General features: G+C 45.9%; 5 protein-coding genes; 3 read left to right on the top strand and 2 right to left on the bottom strand.

Annotated features, from left to right (window-relative positions):
• Window positions 1–1,728: 1,728 nt before the first annotated feature.
• Window positions 1,729–2,803, top strand: GSTUM_00011795001 (uncharacterized protein; the record flags this gene model as incomplete). XM_002842149.2 has 2 exons in its annotated part: window positions 1,729–2,007; window positions 2,072–2,803. The coding sequence occupies 2 exons, from the start codon at window positions 1,729–1,731 to the stop codon at window positions 2,255–2,257; spliced, it is 465 nt and encodes a 154-aa protein (XP_002842195.1). The 3' UTR covers window positions 2,258–2,803.
• Window positions 2,804–2,805: 2 nt separating this feature from the next.
• GSTUM_00011794001 (uncharacterized protein) lies at window positions 2,806–3,961 on the bottom strand (the record flags this gene model as incomplete). XM_002842148.2 has 1 exon in its annotated part: window positions 2,806–3,961. The coding sequence occupies one exon, from the start codon at window positions 3,959–3,961 to the stop codon at window positions 3,674–3,676; it is 288 nt and encodes a 95-aa protein (XP_002842194.1). The 3' UTR covers window positions 2,806–3,673.
• Window positions 3,962–9,917: 5,956 nt separating this feature from the next.
• On the bottom strand, window positions 9,918–12,360 carry GSTUM_00011793001 (uncharacterized protein; the record flags this gene model as incomplete). XM_002842147.2 has 1 exon in its annotated part: window positions 9,918–12,360. The coding sequence occupies exon 1, from the start codon at window positions 12,144–12,146 to the stop codon at window positions 9,918–9,920; it is 2,229 nt and encodes a 742-aa protein (XP_002842193.1). The 5' UTR covers window positions 12,147–12,360.
• Window positions 12,361–14,553: 2,193 nt separating this feature from the next.
• On the top strand, window positions 14,554–15,549 carry GSTUM_00011792001 (uncharacterized protein). XM_002842146.2 has 2 exons: window positions 14,554–14,968; window positions 15,037–15,549. The coding sequence occupies exons 1-2, from the start codon at window positions 14,656–14,658 to the stop codon at window positions 15,393–15,395; spliced, it is 672 nt and encodes a 223-aa protein (XP_002842192.1). The 5' UTR covers window positions 14,554–14,655; the 3' UTR covers window positions 15,396–15,549.
• Window positions 15,550–16,294: 745 nt separating this feature from the next.
• GSTUM_00011791001 (uncharacterized protein) lies at window positions 16,295–17,738 on the top strand. XM_002842145.2 has 4 exons: window positions 16,295–16,437; window positions 16,536–16,615; window positions 16,674–17,143; window positions 17,208–17,738. The coding sequence occupies exons 1-4, from the start codon at window positions 16,354–16,356 to the stop codon at window positions 17,567–17,569; spliced, it is 996 nt and encodes a 331-aa protein (XP_002842191.1). The 5' UTR covers window positions 16,295–16,353; the 3' UTR covers window positions 17,570–17,738.
• Window positions 17,739–19,293: the final 1,555 nt, after the last annotated feature.

Below are 19,293 nucleotides of genomic sequence, written 5' to 3'. Positions count from 1 at the left end.
GCATCCCCCGGCTCGAAGGCGAGACCCGATGCGAACTACTCGAGTACTGTACTGTACTCGCACATGGACGAAGATTTTTTATTTTTTTCCATTCCCCGCAACACCGCATCTACCAACCTCGTTGGATACGAACCCCACCGCATGCAGCCCAAGTTGTCCTGAGTCAAAATAGTGACCGACCGACAGCGTCTACTTATCTTCCAAAATTCTAGGGAGAAATCCTCTGCGCATCCTGCAGAACACGTCTTGTCCGTTCCCTTTGCTATTTAGTTTGCTCCCTCCATCGATGCTTTGCACGGGCGGTCCGCTCCAGTCCACAGCTGCCCTTGAGCCTTTGGGAGATATTTGTCGCTACTAGGCTACGGTAGCTCGTGTTCTTTTTCTACGGATTTTTATACTTGCCTCTCTCGCAACTCGGTATGGGGTTGATCCCAAACACGTCGGCATTTGAGCTAAGGCTCATGAAAAGGTAGGGTCATATTTGTGGTTTCTAACTCCTGACCTCGCTTGTGGGATTCGTGGTGCACGGAAGCCCGAGGAAAAAGAAAAAAACATATGCCGAGGTGTTTTTTTATTTATTTACTTTTTCCTTTTCCTTCTCCTATTGAGAGGATGGATCAAAGTTACAACGGGGAAGGCATTCGGTGCCACATCGAGGCGCTTGGGAGGGGCTCTGCAAATCAGTAGGCATAATGGCAAAACAAACACCCCAAGTATCGGCAGCAGCAACGAAGCGGCTGAGAGTTTGACGCATGTTTAAACAGACAGTTGTCTTGTGGTGGTGCAGATGTTGGCGACACAGTTCTGGTAAGGAGGTTGACCTGTGGTGCACAAAATTGCACTGATGGCAGAGCTGCCGTATCCGCCTCTCCAAGGCGTTGTCATCGAAGCTTAGGGATACGCAGGCAATAAAGGGCGTATACGAGTAATAAATCGTGCTCGAGTAGATTGTGGGGTGCAGCGGGTCCATCAATATTAGTAAATCTGGGATGGGCAGTGGCCTACGCTCACTTCATTGCATGATCTGTCGTTCAATCAGTGCAGAGGGTGAAGCATCCAGGATTATCTCGATGCAACTCCCCCACTCTAGTGACCGGCCTTCAGGCTAAGCCTCCAAGTCATTAAGCAGGAGACTCCTTAGCGTTTCATACATCTACTCACAGATTCTTTGGCCGATCATCACCGCTGCCAGCGATGCTACTGGCGACTCGTGGAAAGGCTGCTCTTCCAAGATTCCCTTCGAGAGTAGGTTCAAAAAGTGGCATCCGCTCACTTGCTGAGATACAAAGGGTAGGTTCCCAGGTGCCGATGATCAACTCAGTGTTGTGTTTACGAGCACACCTGGAGCAGAATCTTACACTTTACTTGAGGATACGAAAAGGCAAGTTATCTCGGGCTCAGCACGGCTAACCGGAGCCAAGCAAGGTGGTTTTGGACTGACTGCCTGGTGCTGTCGTCATACCAGCTCATAATACACGTTCATGCGGTAATACTAACGTACGGTACTCTGATCGCTTAGAGCCAAGGTGAGTATGAGAAAGGTATGTCGTGCTCCACTACACAAACAATCAACCAACCGGCGTTTCTCATCTGTGGTCCGCGGTTTACCACCTATCAACCTTCATCTATCATTGGGCGTCCAGTGCCTACATATATCCCACGAAAGCCAAATTTCTCACCGTTTGAGTGAGGGAGATCCTGCTGCCGACAGTCATAGATCTGGGCGGGATGGAGCCTCTCGGGGGGAACCAAAAGTCTGCTCAAGTACCGGATTTGGAACTGGAACTTCCCAGGATCCCGGAGAAAGCCTACATTCCTGGCTACTTGTCACGAGATCTAGACTTGCCAGCAGTGCTAGCTCCGCCTGATCCGCCTTCGTCCCAGTTGGCACTTGCGTTCGGGTCAGCATCGTCTCAAACTTCTAGTCAGGACGAAGACTCCGTTGTGGGCACAAAAGTCGCAATCTGCTTCTCTATGGAAGACGAGGGAACTGAATACTCGGAATATGTGCGTTTTGAGTTCCTGAATTTAAAAGTTATCTGAGTAGAGAGCTGACGTCTGGACATTATAGCCTAGAAATGACGAGATGAATCTAAAGCATCTCAAAGGCAAGATCAACAAACTCCAGCAGATCCGCAAAAACTCTGCTGGAAAGATAAGATTTCTGCAGAAAAGTTGTGAAGACGCTATGGAGATAGCTATGAACGCAGAAGCGGACCTTGAGCACGTAATGAAATTATACGTCTCCAAGGGCTAGTGGGCAAAGGTTTCTTAGAAAAGATTGCAGAAGGTTGGTGTTACACATTTGGGCGATTTCTCTTCTTCCAGATATTAATTTTGTTATCATTCGATTGGGCCGAGGCCACCGCTACAGCAGAATAGGAACCATTCCTCCTCCTCCTCCAGCCCGAACCCGTCTTCCCTGTTGTTGGTTATCGTGTGCCGGCGGAGGCGCAGACAGGCGTAGTATAGATAGCACAGTTTTCATCAGGGATCCTCGATTAGTTTTTGGTTTTTCTGTTAACCTCATTACCCTCTCCTTCTTAGCCTTGGGGGTGGTTATTCGTGTGTGATGGACGAGCAAAATCAGAGCCTTGTGCCCGGGGGGGGGTGGGGGGAAGGTAGTTATCCCATGTCGTAGAGGGTTTGTTACGAAATAGCCCACTCTTCCGGTCAATATTTGGTTTCAGACTGTCACACACAAAGATAGCCAGACCCAATCGGTAGGTCACTAGTTGGTTCGAGAAGCATTGGAAGGATTAACCTGAATACAATTGGCCCTTGGCATAATGCCATAGCTGAACGTTTGAAGAGATTAATTGTGAACTTTTTCTGATTTTTAGAAGTATTTTGGTACTAACGTTTGCCGGATCAATATCAGTATATCTCCCCCTCTCCTAGGCTAGAGGGGAGCGAAGATTACTTGTTTCTTGCTTTGAGCCCATCTTCGCCGCGGCCATGGAAGAGAAACCCCCAATTATTGTCACCGCCCAATCATACCGTGCGGGAAAACGGTTGCTGCTCCTCCGCTAGCCAACCGACTCCGCTTAACCGTTACCCCCACCCCACCAACGATGATATTACAAAAATTTACCCCCCAATCCACTAACTCTCAACAAATCCCCAACCGCATCCTCAAAAGCCTCGGACTTGAGCAATCCCCTCCCATCCCTTAACCTCCCCAATACCCCGGACACGGGGGCAAGCCCCTCGAAAACCCGACATCGGCATACCAAGCGCGGACCAACCCGCCGCAAATCGCAGCAACAGTATCAGCACCGTCGCCCGGATTAACCACCAAAACCGCCCCGTCCTCGAACGTCACGGTAGTAAATAGATCTCACAGTTCGGCCTCAATTGTGTGTAGCACATGCCCGGACAGCAAGATCCCCTCATGGGGGCTCATTCACAAACTCGGCGTTGGCAAGGGCGTCCCGCAACCTGCGGTTCACGTATGAAAACTCCCTAACGACCTGGAGCAAGTGCGCCTTGATCCTCCCCCCAACCCTGAACTTCGGTCCATTGCAATGTCTTGCACATGAGGAGAGTGTCCGAAGCACACGCTTCCTGACACATTTCGTGCGGGTGGTCATGCTACTATCCAAGTCCTTTCTTCCAGGTTCAGGTTGTGGCTCGACTGCGGCGTGTTGATATTTGCGAATGTCCCGCCCACTTAGGATTCCGCTAGCGTGCCGAGGGCGTTGCACATTGCTAGACCAAAGAGGGATGTTCGGTGGCGAGAGAGGAGGAGGAGGGGGCGTTGGAATTCCATGGCGTTGTTGGTGTTCTGTGATTTAGGCGAGCGGTGTCCGTGGTGAGTACTCGTATTGTACAGTACTCGAGTATATAGATTAATGGAGAGGGGGGGAGGAGTTTTCCCATAACTCTGTATGGTAGATATGGTATGGGCGGTAGATGTGTACCCTTTGGCCGGGAAAATTACCCCTCTTTGCTCCAGCATCTGCGAGCTTCATGCCAGCCTTCTGGGGTACACAATGAGACCCGCCCATGACGTTATCTCAACCCTTTCGATTGTATTACCTAAAAAATCGATACCACGACGCAAGGATGTTTGTGAGATCTGAAACCTATACGAGTAGTCTACTACAGTACCGTCCATACTCGAGTATCAACGGATCAACCGCCGTACCAAGAGCCCTTGATACAGTAATGGATGAGCCCCATCACACCAGTTCAGTCAAGATGATTTTCGATTAACGAGAAAACAAGGGAAGTTGCGCCACGGTAGGTTACCTTAAGATGGCAGCCGATACCGGTAGTACTCGTACTGTAGTCTACAGTACCCGCACGTGTACGAGTAATAGCACATTTGAACGCACACCAAGGTAGACTATCAAAACCGGAGGCGAAGTTCTGAGGTTAAAACGGATTGTAAAAGATGTCGCAAAAACTCTGTACCGCATCATACCTGCCAACAAAAAGCCACTAAAGGGTTCTACCACTCCCGCATCACGTATCGTTCCTGGGCCGTCTTAGAGTTCTATTGAGCAGAGTTCCGCAGTGTAATATCTACAGTACTGACCTCTCGACCTCAGTGCTCGGGCTCGAATCGAGCAGCAGGAAATGTGAGTGGGCAACCGTTGCAACTCAGCGACCAGCCCATCGTGCTAGCCCCACCTGCTGCTACCATCTTCTACTTACAACAACAGCCAACTTATGATACCTATTCTTTTTTTCCTATCTCGCTTTTATTTTTCTTTATTTTTCTTTTCTGCGGACAAGTCGTGCTACTTTTCACCTATCGATAGCTGATAAGACCTGGTTGGTCGAAGAGGGGGGGTGAGCGTTGCCATGCCAACGCTTCGCATATATGATGTAGAAGTCGCAACCGAGCGGAGTTGTGTGCCAAGACACTGCCAGTGTGGGGGTTATGGCGGCAACAATGCACATCATAGCAATAATTGAATCCGGTTATCATGCCAGTAGGAGGTCTTGAAATAGGATATTGGTGATGCTGGGAAATGCTATCTGGTATGATATGATGAATAAATAATTCTCCTTGATTTGTACTGTAGATATCATATATTTTGGACTATGAACTATGTATGTGCATTGCTGCGTGATTGTGAATGTCTTTTCGTCCAAGTGGTGAGGTTTGCATATCTTTATAACCAAATTGTCCTGTTTTACGGGTTTTTCGTTAAATTTAACACAAAAGCTTATATGAACTCGAGCTTATCTGATATTGCAAAGTGGTTGAACGAGTAATCCGTTCATAGTAACAGACCTTTCAGATTGCTCGTTATTGACCTTCGAGCCATTCAGCACCCACAAGACCAAAAAAAGATACTATAAACGTTGTTTTGTTCGTACCCCCTTGATAACACCTTTTTAACATAATTATCAATTAATTAGACCTTTTATGGGTATACCAAAAGCAGGACAACCGTTAGGGTTCAACTACCCATACTATGCAATAGGTATCACACCATCTCCTATAAAAAGTTCAATATAAAAAGATTAATAAAGTTATTGTAAACAATTCACCACCGGCATAGTTGGACAATAGGAGAAATTTCTAGATTTCCTATAGGCTATCGTACCACTGTGGCGCCGAGGTAAAAAGACAATAATACTGGGATGGAGTATCATAACGTGGATATCTATGCCGTAAACACGGCTTTTGGTCGTCACTCCGTCCCAGTCTTTAATTTGCGTCCAAGTGTGATACTCTATGAGGTTATTGTCCGTGGATTGAACATGATTTGGGAAGATGTTGTGGATGAGAGTTGAGATGAGGAAAAAACTTCCTTTTTAATTAATAATATTATATATATAGTATAGTACTGTACATCATATTAACTTAGTATACTCAAGTGCGAATCATGTTATCCGATACGGTACATTAATGGGAAAAAAAAAACACAGCAAGATCCAGCTCCTCTTATATCATAACGTAATTTCTGTACAAGTCACAGGAAATACAGCATGAAACAATACAGAGGACCGAATACAGAGTATTAAGATTTTCTAGCGTGCCAAACAAACAGTGCCTTATATTAAATGCTCTATCACACATACTCCAGCGTTCAGGTTCCGTTTCACCAGATCAAGATTTTCTCCAGTTAGACCCCAACCATCAGTATGATACAAAGTTATCAGATCCTGGCAATAGATAGGTTTCCAGATGTTCTGGATTCCTCCTACTTTTCTTTTCTTTTTTCTTTTCCGAATTATAATATCGTCTAGAATTTTGCGTTGGCAGTTGTCATGCCCTCACTTGGGGTGTTGTGTGCCAGTATCACGATGTTCCCGTACGGCAACTTATTCATATCATACCTATACTCGGGTATGGTCATAAAAATCGGAAACTAAAGGTGGCAAAACAGGGATAAGGAGGATCGGGAGATAAGGTTGTCTGGAAAGAATAGAAGTGTTGCCAGACAGCTTAAAAAAGGATATTGTTGCATCGAGTAACAACAAAAGATTCCGGATTCTTAGTGAACTTTTTATCATACATGTTCCTTTCTGAGTCCTCAACAATACCTGCCTATGATCTTCTAACTCAATCATTTGCCCTAGAAGTATCTGCAATTTCTGATAACATGCAGGTTACACTTCTCCAAGCTGGGAAATGCATGAAAGCCTTTCGTAAAACAGGGAATGTTCACAGCTGAAATTCCTGCGAGAATTGCACCTGACCTGATTAAGGCACAGCTCGTTCCTGGCCATCCCCAGAAGATTGATTTGCGCTTAGCTTACTGTGACTTGTCTGTTTATTAAGTCCACATAGAACCCTCCAATACATCTCCGTCAGTGAGCTAAGATGCTAAAAAATCTAAGGAATAATGAACACCCCTGGGCTGGTGGTGCAGCAGTGTTCAGCGCTTTGAATAGGCTAAGAGGACATCTAGGAATACTTGCTTAGAGTTACTAACCTTGTTTGCGAACTTCCAATTAAACAAAGTATGTGAATTCGCTTCGTGGCCAGTTCAAAGTGTTCATTATTCCCAATACTCATACTAGGAAATTCAAAAGTCTTTGCTAACTATACTTTTACATGAGATTGTGAACGTGAATAAGTTATTAGAGTGCAGGGGAAATACTGTGATTCGAACCCAGGGGGAAGAAAGAAAAAGAAAAGGTATAAAGATACTCATAGGATAAGAAATATACAACCAATAACTTAGGAAACTGAGATAAGAATACTATAGGAGTAAGAATAATCAAAGCAATAACAATAACAATAATAATACTCATACAAAAATAATATAAAAATAAAAATAAAATACTCAGAACAGTGTATGGCCACCATTGGCTTCCAAAAGTGTAGAAATGCGATCAGGCATTGAGGTTCTCAGGTTTTGAATATCTTTGGGAGAGATATTCTGCCATTCCTGAAGAATGGCAGTATGAAGATAAGGAATGGTGGTCGGATGTAGATTAAGGTTCATGATACGGCGCTTTAGAAGACACCAGATACCTTCGATCGGACTCATATTGGGAGAGCTCGCAGGCTAAGGGAAAAGGTAGTTTTCAAGGCTAAGGTCCCTCAGAGTATCTTGGGCAATACGGGAACGATGGGCAGGAGTATTATCTTGTTGAATATAAATATATCCAGAATTTGTACTACCAATAGAATGCAGGTACTGCCACCAAGGATGTAACTGAGGCCGGATGATCTGACCAGCATAGATAGACCCATTAATATTTCCCCAGTTCGGGATATCCCAAATAATCAGAGCACTCTTCTGATTTCGGTAAATGGCCCCCCAAACCATGATCGTTGTAAGGCGCAGAAACCTTGGAATAAGACAGTCTTCCAGATATTCTTCACCGGGACGACGGGTAACCCAAATGGTTCTGGTAACCTCACCAACAGAAAACTCACACTCATCGGTCCAAATCACATCCATCCAGTCTTCAGCTGTCCAATCATGGAAGCGCTCCCCCCACTCCCAATGGTGAGTCCAACTATTGTCAGAAAGAAAGGACTTGATTTGGGCAACATGGTGGTGATACCCTTCGCTTTCAAATACTCTTCGCAAAGCCTTTTATCCTAGGCGAATGCCCTCTAGTTGGGCAACTTGAGTACAAGGAAGGCATTGGTTATGAGAATTCACTGTCGCAGTTGCAATAAGGCGTGTACGGACTTCATTGGTGACAACTGAATGTCTACCACACCTATGGCGTACTACCTGGTGACTAGTCTGCCCTGGACTGACTTGGTACGTGCTAGTCTGCTCTCCCTCAGAAGAGCAAATAGGTGAGTGGGTGATGTGATGTAGAGATCCAAGTGATATTCCGAAAAATTTGTGGAGGCGGGGTAGCTCCATTGAGCATAGAATCGGAGTGCACGTATCGTTTCATTTATGTATGGTGGATTCTCTTCTGAAGCTTCTGGCTCAAAAGAACTACCAGTAACACTAGCAGGATTTGCCATCTCCCCTGCGGGTTCTGGCCATGGTTGAATGGTAGTGGTAGAGCTGGAAGGGCTGCCCGGCGGGAGCTCAGTGGTAATGTTGAAATTCATAGCTCGAGTATCTTCGAAATACTCTACAGCTAATCCGAGTTGGAAGGAACAACAAAGTGACTTCGCTCTCAGCCTAAAATACTATTTACAGCTTCATATTTCTAGTGTGTTAGCACTGATTTTGTATGTATTGCATAAGTATTTCGTCAGGACTCGAGTACTCCAGAATTCCGCTAGAATTTTTCCTCTCAGAAAGTGTCATTCTTACCTCGTAGTCTTCGCTGACTTCGTATTATCTCGTATTTTTCTCACCGTCAATCACCTACTCTTTTTTTCATCTTGGACCGGGTTTCTGGACACTCAATCCTTGCCCGAGATTTCCAGGTTCTGCTACTTTCTGGCTGGCAACGCACTCTGACAGGGATTCTCATCTTTCCGATTTTTAAGACCATACCCGAGTACAAAGCTAGTATGGAACCGCAGCGAGAATCACCGGGAAAGGGTGCGTTTCACACCCAGAGTATCATAGCCATGCTGACAACGTTACAACACCACCCCTATCCCATCGACAAAACCCAAAATTTACTGCGTATCCAAGAGAATTCTTTGGACTTTCACTTCTAGTTTTCTAGGATTGACCAAAGAGCCAAAAGCGACATTAGGTCTTGGAGCCTTTTGTATGGGAAACTGTTTTTTTTGGCCATTTTTCAACTTTCAATGGGATAATTTTAGCTGCTAGAATATCAATTTGCCTTTGCTGGACCCAAGTGTTTGTATGTGAGAAGTTGGCATAGTTCTGAGGCCTGTCGTAGTATTTTTTGTATTCTTTGAACCCAACTGCTCGAAACCGGCTACTTTTGATGTGGTACGCCTACACTCCCGCTGATCTCTGGTAGCAGTTCCGTGCGAAAAAATCTTCCCGGATCCTTGTACTATATGATACTGAAGTTATCATTACAGAAGAGGCTGGTATGAATATCATTCGATTCATCGAATAGTCGCTCGGTGTATCGATCAGTGATGCCCTTAAACAAGTACTCGTATTTTGTAAAAAAAAAAAAACCCCATAATATGCATCCTGTAGCCAACACCGGGGAGATAACATGATAAGGGAAAGTAATGATACAGCATCGCCGGGTGATAAAATGTAAAGGGAGAAAGGAAAAAAGGGGGGGGGAGGAAGAATGGATAGAGCCATCGTCCCTGACAGCAACATGATTGACGAATGAGTTAGGAAAGAGATAAGAGCAAGAGGCTAAAGACTGTCGTAGAATAGTAGTAGCAAAAGAGTAGCAAAAGAATATAGTATTAAAGGGCTCGAAAAGGATGGGGAAGAATAAAAGGGGGAAAGGCAAATGCAAGTAGAATCCCCAGCAACCAAATGATATAATACAAGAAACCTCAATGGGGAAATGATCCCAAAGCTTGTGCAAAAGGAAAATTTATCTGGGCATTAACATTGGTGATAAATTGTGGAAAAGGACTACTTCTTCCGAGTTGCTCTGGCATTTTTCTTTGGAGAGCCCTCGGGAACCACCTCCTTAATACTACTCAGGGATAGTTTCGTAGCCTTCTTGCCTCTCTTTTTAGGCGTGCTTGGGGCCTGTGGAACGGCTGCCTTTGCAGACCGAGTTTTGCGTCTGGATCCACCCCCAGCGGTATCTGTTTCGCTTGCCGATAACTCAACCGAAGAAGATCGAGCCCGATTGACGATGACATTCCGATTCCGAAGCGCCCGAACCTCCGGCTCCTCCGAACTATTCCTGCTAGGCACTGCTAGTTGGGTGGAGTGGCTACGCTTGGTCCGTTTGGGAGCTCTGCCATTATCACTTTCGCTGGCGGAAGGTTCGACCGATACTGATCGGCCACGGTTCACCACGACATCTCGATTCCGAAGTGCTCTAACTTCAGGCTCTTCGGAACTCTCCCTACTGAGCACCTTTGGCCATCTCCCAGAATCGTTCATTTCAGGCGTTTGGGGCTCAGGCAGGGGGGAGCGATCCTCGGGGACTGGGGTCCTTTCTGGGTCCGAGGGGGCATTGTCAGGCGAGACTGGTCTCCTGTTGGTAAAGGATGCCGGCTGGCTTGGAAGCAAGAAGGTTGAACCGAGGCTGCGATCAGGGTCTTCATCCTTGTTGACCATAGGAATTTCCCATTCAACAATTCTCTCGGTATCGGAATCGTCCTTTTCAGTCTCCTCTTCTTCTTCCCCTTCAGCTCTAGCATATTGATCCATTTCTGCGGAGTCTTCAGCTGGTTCAGAGCCAAATTCCTCTATGGCTTCATCCTTGCTGACCATAGGAATTTCCCATTCAGCAATTCTCTCGGTATCGGTGTCGTCCTTTTCGGTCTCCTCTTCATATTCCCCTTCAGCTCTGGCATATTGATCCATTTCTGCGGAGTCTTCAGCTGGTTCGGAGCCGAATTCCTCGATGACTTCCTCGATCTCATCCTCTTCTATCGCACACGATCTCTGCATAGCAAGAGCTTCGTCCTCTTCTTCATACTCCTCCTCAGCTTCTACATCCTCTTCAAATTCATCTTCTTCGTACTCTCCTTCTTCTCCCTCTTCATAATTTCTTGAAGCATCTTCCCTCTCGTATTCCTCATTCTCATAATACCCCCCTTCACCAGACCTCTGGGATGAGCCATCATCAGCTAGGGCGACTTCTCGAGTGGGTAGGTGGGAAAATGAAAATGAGGACATCCTTTTCCGCTCCTCTATTCTCTCCATTTCCTCCTGCAGCTCCTTCTCTCTCTCCAGCTCTTGTCTAAATACCTCTGCCCTTCTAATCCTCTCGTCTTCCTCCATTTGTTTCCTAATAGCTTCCTTTTCCTTCTGTCTCCTCTCTTCCAAGCGATCAGCCCTATTTCCCGCGAGGGCTTGCTTCGCTTTATCGAGGCTACTACTGAAAAATCCAAGAATGCTATCAGCTCGAGCCCTGTTTTCCGCCGGCGATGCCCTGCGAGCAACAGGAGATACTCTAGAGGAAAAGGACACACTAGGCGAGCCCCCAGTCGGCCCGCGATGAATCGGGGTATGCGCACGGGAAGTGATCCCGAACGACTGTACAGTTGGAGTATTCGCACGCGAGCCATTAGCCGTAAACCGGAAAGGGGATGGTGGTGGTGGTTTATTGTCGAAAGAGAAGTCAGGATGGTGAATTCTCCTAGTGGGCGTAGCAGCGGGTTTATCAGGGACAAACCCCCCAATCACTGACATAATCCTCGGAGCAAAAAGTGACATTGCCGACGCAACCGAACCGGCCCTGGAAGAAGGACGACTATAACTCCCATTAGAGTCCTTACCACTAGGACCGGCGGCCGATGGAGTATGGCGGAGAGTTGATGCACCAGGGCTCCTATTGTTCAACGCGGCACGCGCAGCAAAGGGAGAGATAAGAGGTTTTGGTGCAAAACTTCGGACCTGTTCAGCAAGCCTAGACCTGCCCGTACTGCTTGTTATGCTGTGTGTATCTGATCGTTTTGTCGAAGTTAGGCCGGAGGCCGAGAAAGTGCCCGTAAGTGTTTGTGAACCGGCACCCCGATTGTACTTCGCGAATGGACTATTGACCCCATCCAGAAGGTTTTGAGGAGCCGGATTGCAGAGAACTGTTGTACGTCGGCGTTTGTTCGGAGGTGCGAGAGATGCTGCTGTGGATGCGAAAGCTTCCGAGCGAGGGTGCTTTCGCGGCGAAGATCCAGAGTCCATAGCAAAAGCGTGTGTCTTCGTTTTTGGGACAAGTCCCGGTAAAATTAAGGATTAACTGAGGGGGTAATCGTAGGAAAATTATCGTTTGTGGGTTTGCGACTCAAAACCGTACAAGATGATTGAATGGGGCGATGAGCGGCACGAGGAGGCTGCAGGGGCTCTCAAGATCGATAGTGAAGTAAATTTCAGAAGAGGGAGATGTAGTGGTTGGTTGAGGTAAGCGTGTGGACAAGGAGTCGAGAAACCCACAAAGCCGGTGTCCCCAGTGCTCAAGGTGTTCTCGCCAAAGATTTCTTTGATGACTAAGAAAACCCCAAGCATAGTTGACAACAATACAACTTTCAAGTTATTCAGGATGCAATGCTTGCATCAATAGCAATGTTTGAGGAGGCAGGAAATAAAGCAGCCCTCTGTGACGCCATAGTATTATAGCACCATGGTCTGTTTGTTTGGGTGTTTCTTTGTTTTGTTTTTCTCCTTTCCCAATGGTCTTCCCACTCCATCCGCGCAACACCCCAACACACATCCCATTCAAATACACACTTGCCATTGATGGTCGGTCCCTGGTAATCGTAGCCTATTGCAGCTCACGCTGCCGAGTTGAAGTTTAATACCCAATGCTGGAAATGATCATCAGGCCAATAGAAATAAGCACGACGCTATTGAAGTGTTGGATTCGGTACTATTTACTATGGCACCATACACATTGATTTCTTTTCTCATGCTGTTTAGTATTTAGTTTGAGTTTGGCCGTTTGCTATGGTGCTCGACTTTTTAACACGTATTGGCGGTATTCAGATGTTAATATAGTTAGCCATTGAGATTGTTCTGACCTCCATGAAGAATAGCCTGGCTAAGCTCTTTATTCCATCAAAAGATGAATATTTTTGATGAATAACTTCCTAGGAAAGGTCTCTCATGTCCTTATTAAAACCTCCTTGGAAGTGTCAATCGTCTCTTGCCTTGTACCTACCCGAGTACAGTACTCGTACATACTGACTGACAAGTAGATACCTCATCCTTCTCATAGTTCCAAAGCAGTACAATCTGATTCAAACCAGGTGATTTTAAGGATCAATCAAGCATAATAGTTCCTCGCTGAAGTTGCTTCTTCTACTCGTAATTGACCCACCGTGTCATCTTATATACAAGTATCATACTTTTGTTATTTTCTTCTCTGCCGGGGTTTTTTTTGTACATTTTATTTTCAGATCTATTTTCATATCGCTCAGGATGTCCACAACTACCTGCTTATTTTATTTTTCACCATTATTTTTGTATTACTTTTATTATCCCATTTCCACTCCTCAAAAAAATATTCCTATTCATCCAACTTGACCCCCCAAGAATTGCTATAATACCTTTGGTATGATATTATCTCGTCGTTTGTAGCCTTGATCGTGATAGATTTCTATGATAATATATTGCTAATATTGTATCTGATCATTCATGGCAACCTTGTGTTTACAGCAATCCCTAGTTTATGCCGTCCCGCAGCCTGGTAGCCTTTCACCCATTGCCCCATCGATCATCTCCCTGTTCCCCATTTTTTTCGTCCCTGTACGAGTACAGAACCGAACAAGTGAATCACAGTCCTAGTACTCTAGCAGTGAATGGATTGCCCGAATGTTTCGAGATATCAAAAGAGATTTCACACCATGCCATTGGACTACGAATCTCAAATATCCTACGACGGCATAGACTAAGGCGGACAATCACAGCATCAGAGGGTGTGGATGCCAAGCTGCTCTACCGTAAATTCCCCAGAAGAGCGTATTTGCCACACACCATTAGGCCTTAAGAGAACTAGCGGCTACCCTAAGAAGTATAGTTGCAGGTTGAGGAAGCCCAGAATTACGGTACTCGAGGCTTTTTATATTTTACTACTCCTAACTTGGGCCATGGGCACAGAACTCCCGACTTGAAAAAACGTCGGGCACAAGGCTTGAGGCTAGAAAAGTGGAAACCAGTCCTGTGGTGCCGGGCGCGTGAAACCGACCGTCTGAGCAACTTGAAAAGTTGGAAAGAAGCCTCGAATGACAACAACAAACTTGGGGCGTAGTTGGAAAACAAGAGTATACTCGAGTAGATGTGATAAGGAAGTGGGTGAGAAGAGTTCTATGAATTTGTTTTTCAAATTAATACAAGGGGGGGGTTGGGCTGTCCATGTTGGGTGGGAGGAAATTTGCAAAGGGGAAAAAAAAGTGGGTCGCCAAGAAATATGCCTAGAATGGTAAGTCGAGTGACATATGATGATGAATAGTATTGTGTTCGGAAAGGAATGCCAAGGGTGCCAAGCAAACCTTTTCATTGATGAAAGATCCCTGTTCAACACCATCAAGGAGTTAACAAGAAGGTTATTTCAGATACCCGGCACTATATCGCAGACGAAAACAGCCCCAGGCCCCTCATCACCCCGCGTGGACCTCCAGAATTAAGGATTCCCCAACAAACGCTCCGTATTACCAATTTTCTCTAACCAGATTTCCCGAACATAAAACTAGACAACATGGATATCAGAGTTCTCCAACCATCAGATATTCCCCATGTACAATTAGCGAACATCACGAATCTTCCAGAAAACTACTTTTGCAAGTACTACCTCTACCACGCCTTGTCCTGGCCACAACTTTCCTACGTTGCTGTTGACCTCTCCCACTCCTCTGGCTCGCCCGGCGAACCTCCAAAGATTGTCGGATATGTTCTCGCAAAGATGGAGGAGGAACCCGCCGACGGAGTTCAGCATGGCCATATCACCTCCCTGAGTGTCATGAGGACACATCGCCGACTAGGTCTTGCGGAAAAATTGATGCGCCAGAGCCGTATGTGCAATGTCAATCCCATATATCGTCCGCTGCCTACCCAGCTAATTTTACTTTATGGTGAGCAGAGAAGGCCATGGTTGAAGCATTCGGTGCAAAATATGTTTCCCTCCACGTCCGTGTCTCGAACAAAGCCGCGCTACACCTATACCGCGACACATTACAATTTAAAGTCAACAAGGTGGAGGGCAGATATTACGCGGATGGAGAGAACGCGTATTCTATGAGGAAGGATTTGACCTTTCTGGAAGAAGCTGAGAGCGAGAGCGAGAACGAGGGCGAGGAGAAGGTTGAGGATGTGGGCATTGACGGAGACGTCCCTGAGGGAGGCGAGAAAAAGAAAAAGAAGAGTAGGGCGAAAAAGTACAAGCTAGGGAGGGCACTTGGGGTTGCGGATTTACAGGAGGTTGACGGGAGGGCTTCATAATTGCTTGGAGAAGCATGTCCCACAATTACTCTTTCTTTTTGCAATGGTGTTTTTCGGTATTAAAAGTGTTTTTCTCTTCTCTCGGGGACTGAGGACATCCGAATAAAGTAAACCGCTGTCACGGTAATATAGGAGATGGAATGTTAAACAGAGTGATGAATTCGCTCCTAGCTGAAGTAAGCCCAGAAGATATTAGTGAAGTGAGCGCTGCAGCATTAGACTATATGATGGTTGTTGCGGTATTTCAGGCTTGGTACCACACACTACTGCCTCCCTAGAAAAATGGATTCAGCTCTATGATATCAACAATACCCTCGATGAAGTTAAGGCCGCTATTCCTTCGTTTCGAGCCTCGTTAGCACTTCTGGTAATCTGCTAGCATGATACCCTATTTTTTTTTTGTTGAAGGCCGAGGCTTGGCCACAGCCGTCCTAAAAAGTGGGGCAGGCTTTCCTGTAATTCGCTATCTCTGGCCCCCGCTCTCTGGGTTCAGGGACGAAAGGTCCTGGGAAGGATAACGCTTTCCTGACGCGGTGGAGACCGAGCTCTCCGGAGGTGTTGGATCTTATTAACTGATGCATAGCCCAGCAGGAAGTTATGGAACAGTTGCTCGAGGTTAAACCAGCCAAATAACATATATCCATCCTTGTTCCCCCTTGATGTATCCCTGCCCTCGAATCATACTATCGGTATCTATCATACCTGTACAAATATATCATATCGCATGTAATTCTATTAACCTGTCAAACTTAACCTATGGTGGGCTGGTCCCTCCGGTCCGATACCGGTAGACTACGGGTACCCTATCTTACGGTCCCCTCCATGTCCCGCCAAACCTTGGCGCATCAAACTCATTTCTAAATTCTCTAATTTTGGTCTTCCCCCTTAAAACTTTCGACGAGCTCCCCAACGACTTCGGGATAAACCAAAACCCTTAACCAAATACCAGCCGCCAGTCATGACTGATATCACTTCGATTCTTCAAGGCGGGTACCATCACCCACTTACCCGCAAATGGCAGGCAAAAGCACAATTAACCAAGGTAAGAATTCTAGGTTTATACAGCAGTCCGCTGTTTCTTGACCCTCGGTTTTATGAGGACGAGCTCGATTTTGTGCTAACATCGCTCTGATAATATAGTCGATGCTCGTTTATCCCATCTTCATCACCGACAACGAGGACGAGGAAACACCGATTTCGGGCTTTCCTGGCCAAAAGCGGTAGCTTCCCATCTTACCTCTTTACTCTGGCGCCACTAACATCATGGGAAATTTTTAGCCGTGGAATAAATAAAATCGTTCCATTTCTCGCACCACTTGTCGCCAAAGGACTTGCCTCGGTCATCATATTCGGAGTTCCTCTTGCTATTGATGCTAAAGACCCCTCGGGATCTAAGGCCTCTGATCCCAACGGCCCTGTTATCCTCGCCATCAAAGTTCTTAAAAATGCTTTCCCAGGATTGTTCATTATGGCAGATGTTTGTCTATGCGAGTACACCTCCCACGGCCATTGCGGTATCTTGAACGAGGACAGAACCCTGAACCAGCAGGCATCAGTCAAGCGCATCGCAGCAGTTGCAGTCGATTATGCTCTTGCCGGCGCGGATTGTGTTGCCCCTAGTGATATGAACGACGGCCGTGTTAAGGCTATCAAGGAGGGACTGATTGCTGCTGGGGTTTCCCACAAGATCATGGTCATGAGCTACGCTGCCAAGTTTTCCGGATCTCTCTATGGTCCTTTCCGTGATGGTAAGTGCAACCACTACGTGCTACTGCTCTGCTCCCTGTGCAGTAACATTTTCGGCATTTTTAGCTGCCGGATCTGCGCCGTCCTTCGGCGATCGTAGGTGCTACCAACTCCCCCACACTGGGCGTGGCCTTGCCCGTCGCGCAATTATCCGTGACCTGGCGGAAGGTGCGGACTCCATTATGGTGAAGCCCGCAAACGCTTATCTCGACATCATTGCGGACGCGGCCGAACTGGCCAAGAACGTTCCGGTCTCCGCCTATCAGGTTAGCGGTGAATTCGCCATGATCCACGCCGGTGCCACTCAAGGTGTTTTTGATCTCAGGTCTATGGCTTTGGAAAGCTTGGATGGGATTTTGAGGGCTGGTGCTACCATTATCCTTACCTACTTTACTGAGGCTATCTTGAACGAGGGGTGGTTGGATTAGTAGATTGGTTCTTCCGGTCGGAATAAATACGATTTCATTTTATATTCGTCTTGGGAACGATTAGCAGATGCTCTCTAAGGAGTGTCAAGTGCTATTCTCTATTTTATTTCTGATGTTTGGCAGAAATTCCCGGAAATGTATTTCTATATTATCAAACCTTTTCCATTGATAGAGAAGAATCATGAGACATCACTCGGTAATGTATTTCGCCACCGCAGGATGAGCTTTGATGATCAATTTACACTCAGTTATGTACCTAGAGGTAGAGCTAGTGGTTAAAAAAAAAGTCTGGGGCCACTGCTGTAGCGCTTTGAAAGAGATGTAAACCTTCAACCCTCCGGTGGGCCAGTGTTAATATCCAGATCCGACTACTTGTATCATACTTCTAATATGCATACCTGACAGTAGTCCATCATAGCCCATGGGATCTAGTAAATCAGGCATCTCCCCACCTTTTTTACCTTTTAAACCCAATCGAAAGACCTACGTACGGCACTTTGTTCCTCATTAATCCTCAGTGGTCGCACAGTTAAGCCAGGCCACACACCGTTTTGGTAACTACGAGTGGGATATAGCTAGATATCTCGGTATATGGCCAGCACTACTTGGGGGGGCAAAGGAGCGTAACCGCTTGCCGAGGCCTCAAGTTGAGTGCCTTTAGTCCACACTAGACCATTAGTAATTTGATATGCTGTACATCCGGTTACCAAACTTCTGAAGTACAGGATATTGGGTGGGGATGAGAACACCATCACCACCCCCCTGAATCAACGTTTGGGATAAACGTAAGATTTTCGATCTTCTCTCACAGCTTAACTCCTAACGTGAACTGGGAAAGGGTTAGAGCCTGAATCTTCCGGAGCATGTTTAGATCGAGGTTTCCGTTGTGCGGTTCCCATCAGTGGATCTAAGTTCTGTTGGGTTCTCTTTTCTCAGACTTAACCCGCAACAGAACTAACTCTTGTGGTTCTTGGTTATTCTGTTTGAGCGTGGTCATGAGGAACCTGAGCGTTGGCGTCCCGTACCAATTATTTTATCTTGGCATAGTCGTATATACGGCCGGTAGAGTATACTTCGAAACGATAGGAAAATATTTTAGTTTCGGGGCTATCACTAACGCCTATTTTCAAGTTTGTTGGGCAAGTAGTTATATTATCATACTATTCGTTGCTGAGGCCAAGAGGCCCCGTCTAGTGAACTGTGCAGCAGGAGAGGCGCCTTGAAATACTGCTATTTTTGAGAAGGTGAGGAGTGAAGAAAGCTTGTTACAATATTACTATAAATGTAGCACATGTAAAGCAAAACCAAGTCAGAGAGAACAACTTGATTTTGCAATACATTGGCTTCTGCTATTGAGATTTCTATTGCTATAGAATCACTATAGATTACTGCCGGTGGGAAGTAATACATAAGAGAAAAAAGACAGTTTGTATGTATTTTTTTTTTTCAAAAAAAAAATAAAAAAAAGCTTATCAGATTTTATCCTTTTTCTCAGTGATTACTGTTCTTCAAGGAACAGGTCAGAGTTGGATATTTTCATCACTTGAGCTTATAAGATCCCTCAGATTCCCCACAATTTTATTTGTCCTTATAGATCTTTCTCCTGCTTATATTAGTATTGTCCCACCCACCAGCCCACCAATTCCTCCATCCCATTTGTATATTCTTTTTTTACCTTTTTATATTGGGGAAGGGGGGGGGGGGGGTTTCACTCACCTGTTTTT

Source organism: Tuber melanosporum (genome assembly GCF_000151645.1).
Source record: "Tuber melanosporum whole genome shotgun sequence assembly, scaffold_9, strain Mel28".
Lineage (NCBI taxonomy): Eukaryota > Fungi > Ascomycota > Pezizomycetes > Pezizales > Tuberaceae > Tuber > Tuber melanosporum.
The sequence above is the reverse complement of the archived record's forward strand: the minus strand, read 5'-3'. Positions and strand labels throughout refer to the sequence as shown.

What these genes read in the sequence shown, in the direction of transcription:
- GSTUM_00011792001 (XM_002842146.2), top strand. Translation starts at nt 14,656, where the DNA reads ATGGATATCAGAGTTCTCCAACCATCAGATATTCCCCATGTACAATTA. An exon ending in AAAATTGATGCGCCAGAGCC is followed by an intron (nt 14,969 to 15,036) that starts GTATGTGCAATG and finishes TATGGTGAGCAG; the next exon opens with AGAAGGCCATGGTTGAAGCA.
- GSTUM_00011791001 (XM_002842145.2), top strand. Translation starts at nt 16,354, where the DNA reads ATGACTGATATCACTTCGATTCTTCAAGGCGGGTACCATCACCCACTT. An exon ending in CAAAAGCACAATTAACCAAG is followed by an intron (nt 16,438 to 16,535) that starts GTAAGAATTCTA and finishes CTGATAATATAG; the next exon opens with TCGATGCTCGTTTATCCCAT. An exon ending in GGCTTTCCTGGCCAAAAGCG is followed by an intron (nt 16,616 to 16,673) that starts GTAGCTTCCCAT and finishes GGAAATTTTTAG; the next exon opens with CCGTGGAATAAATAAAATCG.